The 17750-nt window shown below is 32.9% G+C and overlaps 3 protein-coding genes across 4 annotated transcripts; 1 reads left to right on the top strand and 2 right to left on the bottom strand.

Annotated features, from left to right (window-relative positions):
• Positions 1-173: 173 nt before the first annotated feature.
• On the bottom strand, positions 174-2529 carry LOC110604678. Its single transcript, XM_043953793.1, has 2 exons — positions 1058-2529; positions 174-445 (listed from the first exon to the last, which is right to left on the bottom strand). The coding sequence occupies exons 1-2, from the start codon at positions 2527-2529 to the stop codon at positions 442-444; spliced, it is 1476 nt and encodes a 491-aa protein (XP_043809728.1). The 3' UTR covers positions 174-441.
• A 2267-nt stretch (positions 2530-4796) lies between these two features.
• LOC110604666 (transcription factor GAMYB) lies at positions 4797-10187 on the bottom strand. Of its 2 annotated transcripts, none has more exons than XM_021742929.2 (4): positions 9389-10187; positions 8429-8783; positions 5451-6432; positions 4797-5305 (listed from the first exon to the last, which is right to left on the bottom strand). In XM_021742929.2, exons 2-4 carry the CDS (start codon positions 8768-8770, stop codon positions 5097-5099), a joined length of 1533 nt encoding a protein of 510 aa, XP_021598621.1. In that variant the 5' UTR covers positions 8771-8783; positions 9389-10187; the 3' UTR covers positions 4797-5096. The 2 variants fall into 2 exon arrangements, with proteins under 2 accessions (XP_021598621.1, XP_021598631.1); XM_021742939.2 differs by having other exon boundaries at positions 8429-8773.
• Positions 10188-11675: 1488 nt separating this feature from the next.
• LOC110606272 (pentatricopeptide repeat-containing protein At1g71210, mitochondrial) lies at positions 11676-16036 on the top strand. The gene is made up of 2 exons (XM_021745026.2): positions 11676-15643; positions 15804-16036. The coding sequence occupies exon 1, from the start codon at positions 11846-11848 to the stop codon at positions 14537-14539; it is 2694 nt and encodes an 897-aa protein (XP_021600718.1). The 5' UTR covers positions 11676-11845; the 3' UTR covers positions 14540-15643; positions 15804-16036.
• The last annotated feature ends 1714 nt before the right edge of the window (positions 16037-17750 follow it).

Here is a 17750-nt window from a genome sequence, read left to right as displayed (position 1 = left end):
ACCTAATCATATTAATTTGAGAAAAATTTAAAGAAATACATTAAGAAGCGTTAATTATGAATATCTCTTTATTTTCATCTAAATATATAAGTTAATTTATACGTTCAGTTAATAATTTTTTTTTAAAATAAAAATTAGATAACATGAATTTCATATTGGGATGCGTACAAGAATTTCCGAAAGCCACTCAATATTAATTAATTCCTATCTAATAAAATTTTAAATTCTACAAAGAACATAAATCTGAAAAAAACTTTTCTAGGGGCCTATAACATCAATCAAATAGCCCATAGCTGAATGCAGAAAAATTAAGCAGATTAAAATGACTTGGTTTATGAACCAATTAAGCTGAATGGGAAAAGACATGAAGTAATATGTAATTCTTGATTTTCAGATGTATCCATTCTTGCCTCCATAAGCTTTTAACCCATCTATATCTTTTCACCTGAAAATAAGAGAAGGATACATATTACTTATGATAGAGCTTAATATTAATCCTAAAATTGAATTTCTTTTTTTAATTAATAATCTGTTTAGAATTTAATTTATATAATATTAAGTATTAATATTTAGTGCTTTATAATTGATATTAAGAATTTTTTAATACTATTTTGTTAATTTTTAAAAAATAGTCCATCTTAATTTATATTTTTTAACATAAAAGATTTATGTAAAGTTAAAATTCTAAATATTGTGAAAATATTAATAATAGTGTTAAAAAATTTCAATGTGATAAAAATTATTATTATTTATAAAATATATATAAATAATTTTATTTAGTTTAGAAATAATAAGAATATTGAAGGAAATAAAATAAGTTGAATTTATTATTAAATTGTTTAAAATAAATAAATTCAATTGAATTTTATTATTTTAGGAATTTTTTATGAATTGAATTCTATTAACTTATAAGAAATGTATTCTAATTGAGGGCTAAATTCCAGTACTAAGATGGCGAAAATCAAGTGTTAAAACCTTAAAATTATACCTAAATGGAAGAATAGCTGTAAAGCAAAAGCGGCTGCATGATGAATCCTCATTCAAGTTAGATAATTACCAATCTTCTTCTCCTTCCTTCATCAAGTAAGGCTTGTTTAGATCAATGTTATCTTCTTCTCCTTCCTGCCTCAAGTAACGCTTGTTTAGAGCAGTGTTATCTTCTTCTCCTTCCTGCATCAAGTAACGCTTGTTTAGATCAATGTCGAATATCCCATGACCTGCCTGATTAGCTTCTGCTTCTCCCGATGAAGCTGTTTTAGAGCCAACCTTATTACTTGCTTGTGCTAAAGCTGCTTCATTTAATAGAGGTCTAGCTGGTGCTTTCCGATGGATTCTTTTGTGGCAACCGAGTCCCTGAGCTGTAGAGAATGTTTTGTTACAAATATCACATCGAAAGGAAGTTTCCGTTGATGCTACAGGGTGGTATGAGTCATTGTCTCCAGTCTTTCCTGCTTCTTTATCAGGTTTCGAGGCAGGAATTTCTTTGGCAGTAATGGCATCATCATCTGGCAATGCAGATTCTGCCACCTGGACTTTGCTGTTATTCTTGCAACGACATGGTGATCTACTTCGGAAAGATTTACCACAGTTGCTACATTTGGATTCACAAGGCTTTCTTTCTGCATTTCTTAACTTGCTTATATAGTTCATTTTCTTTCCCTTCTTCGTAGTAATCAATCCACAAGTTTCTTTTGTAATGTCTTCATCTTCTTTAGACCCGTGATCAGGCCCAATCCCAGAACCAGACCCGGATCCAATTTCAGTCCTTATGGACTTTCCCGACGATGTAGTTGCATACCCACTAGTCTCAGGTTCATGTCCATGTCCGTGTCCATATGTTCCTGCGCGAGATAACAACAACAGATTACGAGCTGCCTCAATTTCTGAATTTGTCAAGTTGCTTATATAGTTCATTTCCTTTCCCTTCTTCGCAGTAGTTTCTTTTATAATGTCTTCATCTTCTTTAGAATTGTGATCAGAAATAGACCCGGACTCAATTTCGGTCCTTATGGCCTTTTCCGACGATGTAGTTGCATACCCACTAGTCTTGGGTCCATGTCTTGGTGCGAGAGATAACATCAACAGAGCATCAGCTGCCTCAATTTCCGCAGCTGAATTGATTTGATTCCTTGGAGAGCCTTGAACAGAATAACAAATTGGTTTTCCATCACTATCAATCTCCACATCACCTGCTTTGCTGGTACTACACCGCTTGGAGCCGCCATGTTCTTCTTTCTTGATCTTTATATTAGATTCTTCTTCTTCTTGGGTTCTTTTACTATTATTCCTCATGATCCTGAGATGATGCTTTTTATGCCCACCCAATGCCTGCCCAGAAGAAAACTTCTTGCCACAAAACTCACAGACATGTTTTTCACGTTTGCCAGAGCTGCCGCTGCCTTCTCCTCCTCCTCCTTCTCCTTCTCCACCAGATTCCATGGTGGTGTTATTTGGAAGCTTGAACTTTACAGAAAGCTTGCGAAGTCTTGGAAGCAGAACCCTTCGATGGAGGATGATCTTGAAGCTCATGAGAGATGGGTGAATTAGGGTTAGTGCAAGACAAGAAAGATTGCTACTACTATACTATAGGAGAGAAAGAGAAAAGCAAGGGATCCACATTTCGGGGAAAGAGGGAAGAAGCTCTTGGATTGGATAGACAGAATCATATGCCATAAATCTCAGAAAATTAGGGTTAGTCGTAATTAGAATTCCAAAATAATAATAAATTTGAGGAGGCTATCTTTGATTCAAGTGAGTGAAAGTCCTTCTTGGAAATCATAAGCTATTTAAACTCTTCGTTTCAGACGTTCCCACGTAATTGTTCTTTTCTTTTCTTCTTTTCCAAACACCTATAATATTCTAGTCTTGCTTAGTAATGGAATTTTAAATATTAAAAAAAAATAAAATATTTATTTTTCGAGTGATTTTTTAAACAGTGAAAAAGCATTTATTATATTACTCTCTCCTCAATTAATTATTAATTATTAAAATTTTTAATAAATACAATGAAAAATGACAGTCATTTAGAAGAGTGATTCTAGCCTGCATTCTCTAAACATATTTATTATTAAAATTATTTAAAAAATATATTAAATAAGATATACATTATTTTGATAATTTTTAATTTTTAAAACAATAACTGATATTATTTAATTAACTAATGCCACATAATTTTTCCTCTGATCTGAATAATTACATAGAATCAATAGACATAATCAATTAAAAATACTATAAAAAACTAAAATGATACTCTTTAATTTTACATTATAATAAAAAAAATTAAAACACAAAAATGAGTTTTTAAAAATATGTTTAATAAAAATTATTACATGTCCATCTTGCTCATTAATATATCTATATATTCAAGCAATAGCTCAGTACATATATTGTGAGTTTTAAGCAATAATTTGATAAAAAATACATAAAATATTATCAAACTAAATCGACTCATATAATTATAAATAATTAATAAATATAATAAAAAGTAAAATAACATTTATTTTATATCAAAAAATTTTAAAACTTGTATGTAAGAACCCAAATTCAAAATTATTATTATATTATCTCTTATTTTCTGTCATGTTGATATTGCTTTTCCAAATTGCAAAGATGGTTATAGTTGTGTTTTATTACCAGTGAATTGGTCATTACTGATTTTTCAATAAGTATAGTATTTTTTTTAAAAAAAAAAAATTATATGTTCTTTGTTGGATTCTGGAGTGGTCTTCTACACCACCTTCTTTTGTTATTGTTGATGCTCTTGTTGTTAATGTTTTTGGATAATGCATTATCCAGTTTCAAAAAAATATATTTTATTCAAGGGTGAATTTAATAAAAAGGCAACCACGTAAAAAAAAAAAGAAGCTTAATAAACTGTTGATTAATTTTTTTTTTAACAAAAATTATGCATAATTAATTAAAATTGATCCCACAATATATTACTGCTATTTTTACATGTTCTTTTTTGTTGCTTGTTCAGGGTGTCTAAAGGGAGAAATTAGTGGGTAACTAAACTTTAATATTCTTGCAATCACGGGTCTTTTTTAAAATTATGAAAAGCATATATACACAGCATCAATTTTATTTATTTTAGATATTTAAGAGAGCGAAAAATCTAATCCTAATCACTTAATTTAAATTCATATCTATTCAAAATCGATTCAGATTCAATTCTGTTCAATTTGAACATCGATTCAATTTCACAATTCTGTTCAATTTAAACACTAATTCAATTTTATTTAATTTTGAACCAATTCTGTTTAATTTTGAACTGAACTAACCTAATGCTTATCACTATTCAAAATCAACCCAGACTGAGCACACACATCAGGCAGGCAAAGACTTCAATGATAAGGTAGGAGAAGAAGTTTAGGGTTCTTCAACGCGACTTTCAATTCCCAATTTTGTTTAGCATTAGGATTCTCTCTGATGAAGTCTTCTACCTGGTTGGTAGAAAGTGAAAAAGGACATTAGGGCTAAACGCATTCAGACCTGCCCCATGAGTTAAATCATAAATAGTGTGCTACGGCTGTAACCATAATAATGTGGACATGGATCTTAGGTTACGATCAAGTCCAAGTTGAGTTCAGATATACCTATGAAATTGCCGATTGAAACAATAGAGCTGAAATTCACAATCAGGGTCAGTTTTTTTCAACAACCAACCAGCTCAATTCAGCAATTTTAAAAAGAAGTTCAGCGATTTAGATCCTCGACAGCAATGCATCCCCTAATTGAATGGCATTCACAGCAATGCATTGACCAAGTCTGACATCAAAACTACTCAAGTTTTGCGATTATAGTGCAAAATTTCGATTATTGATTGCCATTACACAAAAGGAGAAAATTAATGTTTCATAAAATCATCCAACCTCTCCACTGCTACGAAAAGAAATGATCAAGAGATATGCAAGCATACTAACATGCAAATTGTCATGTCATAGTTCACAAGATATTGGAAAGAGAACCTCTCAGCAAATCATAATGAAAAGATAATGAGGGTGAATGCAGTTAGAAGGATGAATAAAGCATCAGAGCTAACAAATTGGCAAGTTCTCTCACTTGCAATCTTGATTAAAATTCTGAGCATCCATTTGCTAGCATTCGCTATCAATATCATCACCAAGACATGCTCCTACTTCATCAGTTCGTACAGATTGGTTGTTAACGAACCCACTGCCAAGCCCAAACCAGCCTGAACCGAGTAAAACATCTGGTCTTGTAAAGTCAATCTGCTTGGGAGCTTCTTTCCCTTCAATGTATGGGGTTGAAACCTGATTGGTTGTTTCAGGCTTGAGTTCAAATCCTACAAAAAACACATGTTAAAGTAGACAAAAGAGCAAAGTCCCAGAAAGTTCTTGCAATATAAAATACCATCAACTCCTATATGAAATACAAAAACATTACCAATAAGACATTCCTGGAAGTCCTGCAGTGTAAAATATTCTCACCTGGTTCATCTGATGAGCTTCCGCTGATAGGAGTACATGCACTGAATACTGATGCAGCAGAGTGACCTAAAGGTGAATTTGGGTCATGATGTACTTCCCATTCTGTGTTATAGGTATTGAAGGGGCAATCCTCTACATCACCAGTTGCAACAGAAGTATCTGAAGTCTGATGACCAGAGCATTTCTTTGAGTTCTTCAAAGTCTGTGATTCATATAGTACTGCTTCCAACAGACCACTGCTTCGTGGTGAAAGGCAATCTGATTGAGTCTGTTCAGCTGGAGGAGACAGAATCAAAGTATCAACAGACTCAAGTGAAGGCAATGGGGAATTAGGTGTCCCCCAGCTATCTTGTTGAGTTTCTGGATATTGGAGTGAAGGGAGCTCCAACTTCATAGCCCCACATAAGGGCTCAGAAGAAGAAGAATTGTCATTTAATAGGGCATGACTGCCAGGAAGAACACACAGTGGTGGCTGGCCAAAGGTGTTCGTATGAGAATCATACTGAGAAGATATATCAAAGGATTCTGTGATCTTCTCAGAAAAGTAATCTGTTGATTGATTGAATGCTGAGAGGCCACTGCCAACACCACCATCCAGACTAGGGAATATGGTCTGTGATTCTCGAAGGCGTTTGTGAGGATGCATAGTTGGAAGCATAAAGCTACTGCCATGGGAGGAACATACACCTGATTTCAGCATGCTGCTTGTAGGAATATCAAGAACTGTTGGTGAATAAATAAGTCCTCGATTGAGTTCTAAATTCTTGAATTCCACTTCAGGAATCTCAAAATGGTCAGACTGTATCAGATCCGGACCACATGCATCTGTATTTTGTAGTGTGCCCATGTTTTGACTTTCTTGACTTCCATTTAATACTTGCTGGCATACTTCTGGAGGATAAACTGGTAAACCAGCACGTTGCAATCTCTTTATTCTTGTATTCCAGTAGTTCTTTATCTCATTGTCTGTGCGTCCAGGCAACTGCAAAAGAAATTATGTTAAAAAGTGGATATCACAATTGGAACAGCCATTATTTTTTCTCAACATAGCAAAAATATTCTTGCTGCTGCAAAACTTGAACTACAAAGGTTTTGCAATGATCATTCAAAAATGAAAATGCTCCAAAGCCCAGATGACCCATAGGTGTTATTCTGAAGAAAAATGAAGAAATTGCTCATCCACCCATTTGAAGAGACCTGATACTACTATTTGGATCTGGAACCAGTGGTTTGGAGGAGATTTGGAAAGTATTTAGAGCTCATCTCGGCCAACTCTCCATCTTTCTTAAGCTGAGTGGCATGTATTTCCAGGTGCTACACTTAATTCTAACTGATTAGCCATGTACTACCACAGCTATCAGTTATCCTTTTTTTTTCCTTTTTCAGAGAGAAGCCAACTGGTCATTGAAATGAAAGAGATAAAAACATATATTTCACATTAAAGTACAGCATTCTAGTGATTAGAAATGTAAAGTTTACAGCCACTTATCTCCTTTTCATTCTAGGCTTCTAAGGTTTATCTAAAGGAAGTCAAACTTAGCTTCATAGAAACTTACTCCCTAAAGCTCATTGAAACATCAAAGCAGCTCCCTTTATCAATATCCACCTGAAGGCGTCTTTGCTCATGCCACTTAATGTTGTATACAACATTTTAGAATATCTAAAAGCTAACTGTTAACTTCAAATGTTGAACATTCTGAACAGTATCAATGTCTCAACTCTCAAGCCACATCCCTAATGTCAAAATTCATACAAGAATAAAACACACTACAAGTCCTAGCTTAGAATCTTGGACCTGAATAGAGGATTCAGCCATGACCACCATGCAGAAAAGGATAGCATCTCCCATTCTACAACTTCAACTACGAATACTTGAGACCAGAACATAATTTGTATCATGAAAAGCATTCTAATGGTGACATCAAAATGGTGCTACACTACTAAGCATCAGTATTATGCATAGCAAGAATTTTTCAAAGAATATAGCAATCAGGGGGAAACTAGATGTTGTACTCTTTTTTTTTCATTTGCAGTGTTGCCATGATTTCAGAATCTAACTAGTCTGTCTCACTAGTCCTGATAAACCATTGTTGTTGGAAAAAAATAAAATAAAATAGAAATACTATCAGCAACTAAATTTACATAAACCTAACAGGGGATCATTTGTTATCATACTTTTCACTTAACCAGGAAAATAGGTAATTATTAAATTATTCTAAGAACATATATCATTATTTAAGCTGTAATGAACTATCATGAATAAGATGTATTACATCAATAATTGTCCCTCCTAGCTGCCCCGTGGGCAAGAGGTCTTTCCAATCTAGAAACCTATTGTAGTGCCATCCCTCATGTACTCACACATTTAAACAGACATTTATTTAGATTTGGATTTCCTCTCTCACTTGAAAATACTCTCTTGCAATTTTAAATTGTTACAACATGGATTAGTAAAATGGTAACAGAAACCTGTAGGAGATCATCACCAAGAAGTCAAATGAAATTTATCCAGTGTTATGGTCGAACACTACCCAGGATCTTCTAAAGCTATGTGGTAATGTTCCTCTCGGAAATAGATGCACCCCTTATTTGGGAATTAAGCTGCAGCCTATACCCAGTTTCCAAGGACCTTGGCAGTTGGCTGCCCTTGAGCTTTTAGGTTTAAAACCAGTGGCTATAACCATAAGTCAAAACTGCATTTCCAACAACTGCAATTATTGGCAATTTTTGCCAAACCTAAACTCTAGTGCAGATACTAACTTTTCTAGAAAAACATTCAGATACACAACATTATTGAAGAAATTATTAAGATTCAGAATAAACCGAAAAAAAACTCTATCCTATCTGTCTATATGCCACTTAACATAGAACTTATTGCGAAGGCATGTAGGCTAGAATCTATTGTCCTGGCTCAAGTCCATGATTATAGTTAGTACCCCAGTAATGTACATAACCACCAAAATACCAGAGCTACCAACCTCTGCAGCCATCCTCGCCCATTTGTTTCCCATCTTTGCATGGAGTTCAATTATGCGCCGCTCTTCCTCTGGAGTGAATGCACCCTTCTTTAAATCAGGCCTTAGATGATTTGCCCATCGCAAGCGGCAGCTTTTTCCACAACGAGAGAGCCCTGAATGCTTCTGAACAGCATTCCAATTTCCCTCTCCATGCTTAGTGACATATTCCACCAAAATTGCATCTTCTGCTGCGGTCCATGGGCCTTTCTTCAAGGGACCATTACTGGCTTCTTCAACTGATGGAGAATCTCGACGGTTTTTTGACCTTTTATTGTCCTCACCTCCATTTGTCATTTTGCTCATCTTCTAAATATGCCTGAAAAAAAAAATGAATTAAGGCCATTCGTAGGTTAAGCAATTTATTCAGAATTTTTTTTTTTAAAAAAAAAAAAGAAAAAGATGAATACCGTAAACTGCAATTGGGATAGAGGATGCATTTCAATATAGGAAATGATAAACCAAAGATAAAGTCCCAAACAATAATATATTGTAGAAAGCTTTTACGAATGACCTTGATATAAAACAAATGAATATCCACAAAATTGATGGAAAATCATGCGAAACCAAAAGGCTCACTGGCACAGTAAATTGAAAACGGAAAAGCACTAAACCATCCACTGCAAATTAGAACTAAGAAGACTTTTGGTACGTCTGGTGCAATCATTTGAACATTATTGCTAAAAGAGTAGCAAAGATATACCACTGTGAACCCTTTGTTTTATCATATCTGTGTGCACTCTTGATTCTCGCTATGTTTAAGTTTTGGAAAAGGCCAAATTGTTCAATTGTAGCACTATTCTCAGTCGATTGGAATTGGATGCTTTTCTACATTTGATTCCTTTTATAGAATGTTTCAAACTACACCAAAAATGAACTAAAATTCAAAATAGAATGTAATGCAAGTGGACAGAATTCTTTTACCTGGATAGAATAAGACGTGTGCCGGTTGCCAAATTCAATTGAGTAATGAGGTACCCATGATTCCCAATCCTTCCCACAGACTAAAACCTATGATCTCACTCAATAAAACTACCAGGAAATGAAAACACAAGAATGGGATAATGAAATGGAAGAAATTAAAATACAAAAACCAAAATCAACAAAATTATTGGAGAAAAAAATTGCCAAAACCCTTAAACCCCAATTGAAAACTGAAAAAAAAAATGAGAAAAAATGAACAGATTGAATCAGATTTGCAAAACAATAGCTAGCATACAAATGGAAGCTGGAAATTGAGACCCGATCAAACCCATAAACCCCATAATGAGTGAAATTGGAGCTTCACATTTGAGGAGTTGACGAAAACAAAAGATAACCAATCAAAAAACATGAAAATAATAATACCCAGATCCAGCAAAGTAAAACCCATATCATGAAATTAGATTAAACATTGAAGAGAAGAGGAAAAAGAAGTTTCCAAGAAAAGAGAGCGGTGCTTGACAGTGAGAAAAAGAAAGGAGAGCTGAGTGAAGTAAAGATCTAGAGGAGAGAGAGATGACACTGAGAATTAAATGAAAGGAGAAGAAGAATTAGATTTTGTTTTTGAATAATAATAAGTGAGAGAATGAAAGAGAAAGAAGCCTAACTCAATTGGAGAGGAGACATGGCACCATAAGAGCAAAAGTAGGAGAGACAGAAGAGGAGAGAGAACCAGCTAACTCTCCCCTCTCTTCATTTCTCTTTCCCTTTTAATCTCTTATTTTCCCTTTCCTTTTCTATTTTCATTATATTTCCAATTCGGGGTTGATCAATAAAATTTTGGATTTTATTGTCAAAAATCAAGAGTCCACCTAATTTTTAATTCCATTTATAAGCAATCATCATCATTAAATTCTCTTTATTAGCATCTCTTCTTAGAAAAGGAAAAAAAAACAGAAGGAAATTTGTCTAAATCATCTCAAAATAAATTCAAGTTGCATGAGGATTAAGGCATGGCTGAACAATCTCAGTATTGCTTTCTAAAAAAAAAATTATTATTATTTCCACAACTGAGCTTTACTTCAGTTATATATTTTTAATTTTCATTTGTTACTTGAACTATTAAAAAAAATTTGTAAATATAATTAGTATTCAAATTAGGTAATTTTAATATATATAACATTTTTTTTTTATAAATTACACTATGTTAAATATGTCTTAGTGAAAATTTATGCATCTTTCTGTGTATTGTGCTCAATCAAATCCATAATGGTTAATAGTGGAGAAATCATTGAGTTGCTTCTTTTCGTGAACATGGGCATACCTTGGCCTAGGAGGCAGACACCTAAGCATGGGGAGGCTGTGCACTATATTTGATTTATTAATGGGGATATCAAAAATAAATAAAAAATATTAACATAATATTTTTGATTTATTAATGGGGAAACTTAAAAATAAATTGTTATCAAAAAATATTTTGCTTCAAAAAATATTATGTTGTTATCAAAAATATTAATGGGGAAAGAAAAAGAAAAAGAACAAGCATGGGGAGGCTGTGCACAATGGACAAACCTCATTTGACACATGTTGTGTCTGTATATACTTTATTTTCTTACCTCGGCCTAGGAGGCAGACACCTAAGCTCTGCCTTACAGTTTGAAGCTCTGGTTGAAGATCTTGAGTTGAGGATGCAGTTTACTGCATTGGAGATTGCCAAGCCCAAGCATATGTTCTCAGCAAAGGAGTTTAGCTCTTTTTTCCTTTGCAGCATTTGCATCCAAGGTGGGAAGATTACAACATAATATTTTTGGAATAAGCAGTCCAGCATGAGACTTGGGGCAATTGATGAACTGGTCTCTCACCTATTGCATAAGGAGCGGAATCCCACTTCTCAAAATGGGCTGAAAAGCCTGACTTCATGTGTGCTCTTGTAATCCAGGAGCTACCATATACAAAGCTTGATGATCCACTTCTCTTCAATTCAATATTAAAATTGGGCAAAATTTTTTAATGAATAATTACAAAAACTTGTATTTATATATTAAATCTTATATTATTTCTTAAATATATTTTTTATAAAAATTATTTATATAATAAATTAAAATATTAAAATTTTTGTAATATAATTTAAAGTAGAGGACACTTGTGAAACAATTATTTAATTGAAGAATAATAAATTCAAGTTTATTATAAGTTAATTTATAAATTGGTGATAATAGACAATAAACACTTCAATGAAAACTTTAAAAGTGATATAAATTAAAATTGAGTGAAATTAATCCAAAATTAAATTATTGGATACTGTAAAGGCGTGAATTTTTGTTGTGAAGGCAAGAAGAGAGAAGATGTTTGAGCCGAAGGAAAGAAACAGATGACACAGAGAGCGAGAGATGGGGGCTTCTTCCAAGAACAAGAGCCTAGGAGGAGCCTCGACTGCTCCAAAAATTAACGCAAAAAGCAATGCTGATAACCAAATCAAAGCAGGCTTCACTCTACTCACAACTTCTCTTCAACAGAACCACAATCTTCTCAACATCTGCCTCCTCTTCTTTTGCTCCTGCTGCTTTCTCGAGTCGTCTGAATCTGAATTGCCCAACCCACCAACAATTCTTCGTTCCCTCTTGCTATTCCACTGCTCATAATCCTGTATTTCCAATTCAACAATGCAGCTTCAATCCCATCTTTAATTCCAAGGACATTGTTCAATCCTTTAAGGAACGGTTGCAGCTCGGAAATACCGAATACTTGGATCGGATTTTCGAGATCCTAAGCGCTCAGCATAAGGTGGATGATCTTGCGCTGTCCCAATTGGGTCTCCGCCTCACAGAGTCATTGGTCAGACAGGTGCTTTATTATGGGAATAGCAAGAATGACATCTTCTCTTGCCTTAAGTTCTTCGATTGGGCTGGTCGCCAACATGGGTTTCGCCACACTCGCTCAACCTTCCACGCCATCTTCAAAATCCTCTCCAAGGCCAAGCTTATGCGTCTCCTGATGGATTTCCTTGATAATGATATGGTTTTCGGCTTTCTCAATGAGAAGCTCGGTTCATTTGGATTTTACAGCACTTTGGTAATTGGGTACTCTGTGGCTGGGAAGCCACAACTTGCACTCCAAATGTTCGGTAAAATGCGATTTCAGGGTTTTGACTTGGATTACTTGGGTTATCATGTTCTTCTCAATTCTTTGGTCGAGGAGAATTGTTTTGATGCTGTTGGCTCTATTTCCAGGCAGATTTCTCTTAGGGGGTTCGAGAACCATGTAACGCATTGTATAGTAGTAAAGAGTTTGTGTAAGCAGAAACTACTGGATGAGGCCAAGTCATATTTGCGCCGAGTAAACCTACTCGGCGATGGGTATCTCCATGGGGACGCGGTGGGTGTTCTTGTGACTGCGCTTTGTCAAAATGATCAGTTTGACAAGGCAGGGCAGGTGGTTGAGGAGTTTAGGGAGTTGGGGGTGTTGCCCATAGGCCCTGTTTATAACGTGTGGCTTAGGAATCTTGTTCAGGCTGGTAAGATTGATTCGGCTTTGGAGTTCTTGCAGCGGAAAAAGTCATTAGAATGCTATGTTCCGGAGGTTTTTCGGTATAATGCTTTGCTATGGAGGCTCTTAAAAGAGAACCGTCTCACTGAAGCTTGTGATTTGCTGATGGAGATGATGGAGGGTGGGGTTTCTGCTGATAAAGTCACATTGAACGCTGCATTGTGTTTCTTTTGCAAAGCTGGAATGGTAGATGTTGCAGTTGACTTGTATAATAGCAAATCAGAGTTTGGATTTTCAGCTAGTAGCATGGCTTGTAATTATCTCATAGATTCTCTATGCAAGGAGGGGAAAATTGATGAGGCTTACAATATGTTGAGGGATTGTACTGAGCAAGGTTATTTTCCTGGCAGAAGAACATTTTATATACTTGCAGATGCTTTTTGTAGAGAAAGCAAGCTTGATATAATGACACAGCTGGTTCTCGCTGCTCTAGAGCGGAATTTTATGCCAAGTGATTCCCTGTATAATAAGTTTATATCAGCTCTATGCAGCGCTGGGAGGCCAAAAGATGGTTACTTGATACTCAATGAACTTAATAGAATGAATATAGTTGCTACAAGGACTACTTACTCAAACTTGATTCATGGTTTTATAAAATTAAAGAAGGGGGATATTGCTGTTAGGCTTCTTGTTGAAATGCAAAATAAAGGTCATATGGTTAATCGAACTTTGTTTAGAGCTGTAGTTTGCAGTTTGTATGATATGGAAAACCCAGAAATTCAGTTCTTCAAGCTGTTGGAAATGCAGCTCTCTTGTCATGAACCTGACTGTAAGATTTTTAACTTCTTCATTGATGGAGCTGGGCATGCAAAGAAGCCTGAATTAGCCAGACAAGTGTTTGAGATGATGCAGAGAAGCGGGATTGAGCCTAACCTGAGATCTGACGTTCTTATGTTACAAAGTTATCTAAAGAGTGAGAGAATATCTGATGCTATAAATTTCTTTGATGCTTTGCGTCAGAGAAGAGAGATCGGCAGTAAGCTGTACGAAACCATGGTTGTTGGTCTTTGTGCAGTCAAGAAAGTCAATCTTGGTTTGCATTTTTTCAGGGAATTCCAGAGTAATGGAAGGTTTCCTACCGGGGAATGTTATGAGGAGCTTATAAAGCTGCTGTGCTGGAATAAAGAATACAAAATGGTGGTACATCTTATTATTGACTTGGAGAAAGCTGGGCGCCCAGTTACATCCTTCATTGGTAACACCCTTTTGTTGCATTCCTTGAGAAGTTTAGAGCTCTATGATTCTTGGGTTGAGGTGAGGGAGGTGCAGAAATTTCCCAATCTATCAGTCCTCGGCCAACTGATTGGTGCATTTTCTGGCCGCATTCAAATGAGCCACAATATTAACTGGGAACAAGTGATTGAATTATGCTTCCCACTTAATCTTTACACATACAATATGCTATTGAGGAGACTAGGTATGGATAAAATGGATGATGCATGCGAGTTGTTCAAAAAATTATGCCAGAAAGGTTTTAAGCCTAAAGGATGGACTTATAATATCTTAGTACATGGCCTTCATAAGCATGCAAGGACAGATGAGACTAGGAGATTGGCAGATAATATGTTTAGGAAATGCATTGGACCTAACAACTCTTGTACAGGTTAACAGTTACAGCATCTGAAACATTCAGAACTTCACAATTTTGGCAAGGAAAAAAATGATAGAAAGTTGATTGATTACACAGCATATCAAATTCTTCTCTACATAGCTGTGTTGATCATTTGTAAGATAAGTATAGTGTGTCATTCATAATTTAAAGCAATTTTTTTATTGATAGAAGGGATCTTAAGAATTGAAATGCAAGAGCTAACTCTGAATTCAAGTGCAGGGTTCCTTTCCTTAAACTTACTTTATCTTAAAAACATGAAGCCTGACCTAAAATGATTCTATATACAAATACATATGTACATATATGTATGTGTATAGTCCCTTACTTTGGTGTATATATGTATGTATATCTTCTATGATCATTTTCATGGTTCTGGTGGCATATTGTTTTTATTTTATTAGTCCGTGCCTCCTTTTTGTGGGAGACAAAACTACTTATTCAAGTTGCTGTAGTTAGTTGCTTTGGAGCAAAATCGTGTCATTAAGATGTAGGCTATGGCTGCTCAATTGCTCCTTAGCTGAATGCATGCAATGTCTGGTGGAAAGGCATATCATATGAAGAATCAATCCCAAATGTCATCAGATTCCTCCTCATTCTCGCATCATATGATCAGTCAAATCATGTTAACTAAGGGCAACAACTTGGCAAATGTTTTACATTCTTGAATTTTGTAAGCTTTTATGCCTAATCATTTGTTGCTGCCTGCCTGCATCTTAAGTTTAGCCCCAGACATTTCTATGAATATGAACATATGTTTTTGGCAATTTTATTGTGATGTTCATCAAAATTTGAGCTGAAAGTGCTTGAGAATATATCTGCATGAAGTTTCTTTTAATTGACATGGGTCATCTTGAATTCAGTTTCTGGTTTTACAATTGGCAAGTTAGTTGTCCTGCGACACTTTGCAATTTGTGCTTTGTGCCTAGCTGGTTCATCCCAATTAATGTTTTGATTGTGGCTGCTATAGTGACTTTATAGTTATTTTTTCAGTTGAAAATGTAGTCGGCCAGCGTCCTGGTTATTTCATATGTTATTTTTGCACCTGGCATAAACTCCAAGGGAAGTGTCCTGATGCTGCTATTTGATACTCTGTACTAGAGGTAATTTAATCACACTGTTGATCTTTAAAGCTTTCATCAGATCCTAGTTTTTGTATTCTAATGATACGGACATGAGGTCCCAGAAAATAGGACTGAATGTTTTGAGAAGAGGTTTTCCGTTTGGATTCTTGTTTGATTACAAGATTGGTTTTTTTGCTAGATGATGATATTAGCTCCCTTTCTCTTCAAGTCTTGGACCTTGTTCTTCATCTTCGTAGACAAGCCGATTGTAGTTTAATTAACATGTAGATATAGTTCTGTAGCAAATCCGACTGTTAATCTAAAGCTTATACACTATTCTTTCAAAATTATCCAGCTTTCATCATTAGTCGTGTCATCTCATTAATTAATTTCATCTCGGCTGAGGGGGTCTGTGTTCTCTTCTTTTGTTCTATTTGCTCAAAAATATTAGCTAAATGTATAATTTCGCATTTATATTTTAATATTTTTATTAATTTTAATTATAATTTAATAAATATTTAAAATTTAAAAAAAAATAATTTTTATACATAATTGAATTTATGATTTTAAAGTTGTATTTAAAAGTTTTTTTTTTTAAAATTAAGTGTTTAAATTTAATGTTTATTTAAAATTTAAGTGTTTATTATAGTATGATTTTATTTATGAGTTTAATTAATTTTATTTGATAATCATGTAGGATAATTATTAAAAATTAATATTTTGGTAATACTTAAATTAAAATTTTTTGAGATAAAATTATTAAAATAATAAGTTTAAATATTAATTAAAAATATTAAAACAATTATCATATATCGAATTATTAGATTTACATTTAAATATTAAATAATTATGAAAAATAATATAAAATATAAATTTTATTAATGTTAGATTATTCAATAATAAATGATTTTTCTAATTATTAATAATTATATAAAAAAATGTAATTAAATATTAATTAATTATAAAAAAGAATATTAAAATAATAGTTTGATAACATAAAATTATTGGATAATGTGTTGGTTTTTTAATTATAACAATTTTATTTTATTTTTAAAATAAAAATAACATTTAATTTTGATTAATTTAAAATAGGTTAATAAATATGTAAATTTTAGGATATATATGAACGGTAAAAAATTTAAATTGATATTAGAAATTATAGGATAATAAATGATAATGTAACTCGAATAATGACAAATTAATTTTTAATTAATAATATTAAAATATTAAAATAATTATAATAATATGAAATTATTAGATAATAAATCTAAATTTATAAAATTATAATTATAAAATAATAATTAAATTAATTATAATAATTTTAAGAATTTAATATAATCTTAAATCTTCTTTTTGTAGTTATAAAGGATTAATAATTTTAATTATATAAAAATATCATATAATAAGTTGTTGCTTTAATTATTTATAAGTATATTTAAATTTTAAAGTGGACAATAATTTTTATTATTTTAATTTATTTAAATTAATTAAATAAATATGTAAATTATGAAATATATATATATATATATATATATATATATATATAAATAATCAAAATTTTGATATAAAATTATCAAAACATATTTTAATGATGAATTCTGAAAAATAATAAAAAAAATTAACTCAAAATTATAAAAAAAAATATAAATCATTATAGTAATCGATTATAGTTTTAAGAATAACTTAATTTTAATGTTAACTATTTTAATATTTTTTAAAAATTAATTATATAAATATATTGATAATTATAATACATTAGTAAATTTAATAATATTATATTCTAAGATTATAAGTTGTTATTTATATTATTAACCATTATATTACACAAATACCCTTGGCTAAGAAAAGAAAATTGATTATCCAATGTCATTTGTCTCTACATAAAATTAACAAAGAAAAATTCAGGTGTCGTGCTATGTCCCATCCAGTTGAAATTTAGATAAAATTGCCAAAGGCCTAAAAATTTGAATTTCAGTGTTAAAGAATGAAAGATTTGAATTAAATCGCAAAAACAAAAAGCAAAAGCAATTGCATCTTTGTCAGACTTTCATGACTAAATTATACAGGAAAGTGATCTCAAGCCTTTGCAAAGCAATACGCAGACCAATTTATGGAAAAGAAAGAACAATCAGTCAATCAACAGTCA

The sequence above is a fragment of the Manihot esculenta genome, chromosome 2 (genome assembly GCF_001659605.2).
Source record: "Manihot esculenta cultivar AM560-2 chromosome 2, M.esculenta_v8, whole genome shotgun sequence".
In the NCBI taxonomy this organism is placed as follows: domain Eukaryota; kingdom Viridiplantae; phylum Streptophyta; class Magnoliopsida; order Malpighiales; family Euphorbiaceae; genus Manihot; species Manihot esculenta.
Note: the sequence above shows the minus strand (reverse complement) of the source record. Positions and strands in the feature narration are given on the sequence as shown.

Bases quoted from the DNA above. Each gene is read 5' to 3' on its own strand.
- LOC110604666 (XM_021742929.2), bottom strand. From the start codon at position 8,770: ATGAGCAAAATGACAAATGGAGGTGAGGACAATAAAAGGTCAAAAAAC. The intron at 6,433-8,428 runs GTTGGTAGCTCT...TTTCTTTTGCAG, and splicing joins GGGCGAGGATGGCTGCAGAG to TTGCCTGGACGCACAGACAA. The intron at 5,306-5,450 runs GTGAGAATATTT...TGTTTTTTGTAG, and splicing joins AAGCTCATCAGATGAACCAG to GATTTGAACTCAAGCCTGAA.
- LOC110606272 (XM_021745026.2), top strand. From the start codon at position 11,846: ATGCTGATAACCAAATCAAAGCAGGCTTCACTCTACTCACAACTTCTC.
- LOC110604678 (XM_043953793.1), bottom strand. From the start codon at position 2,529: ATGAGCTTCAAGATCATCCTCCATCGAAGGGTTCTGCTTCCAAGACTT.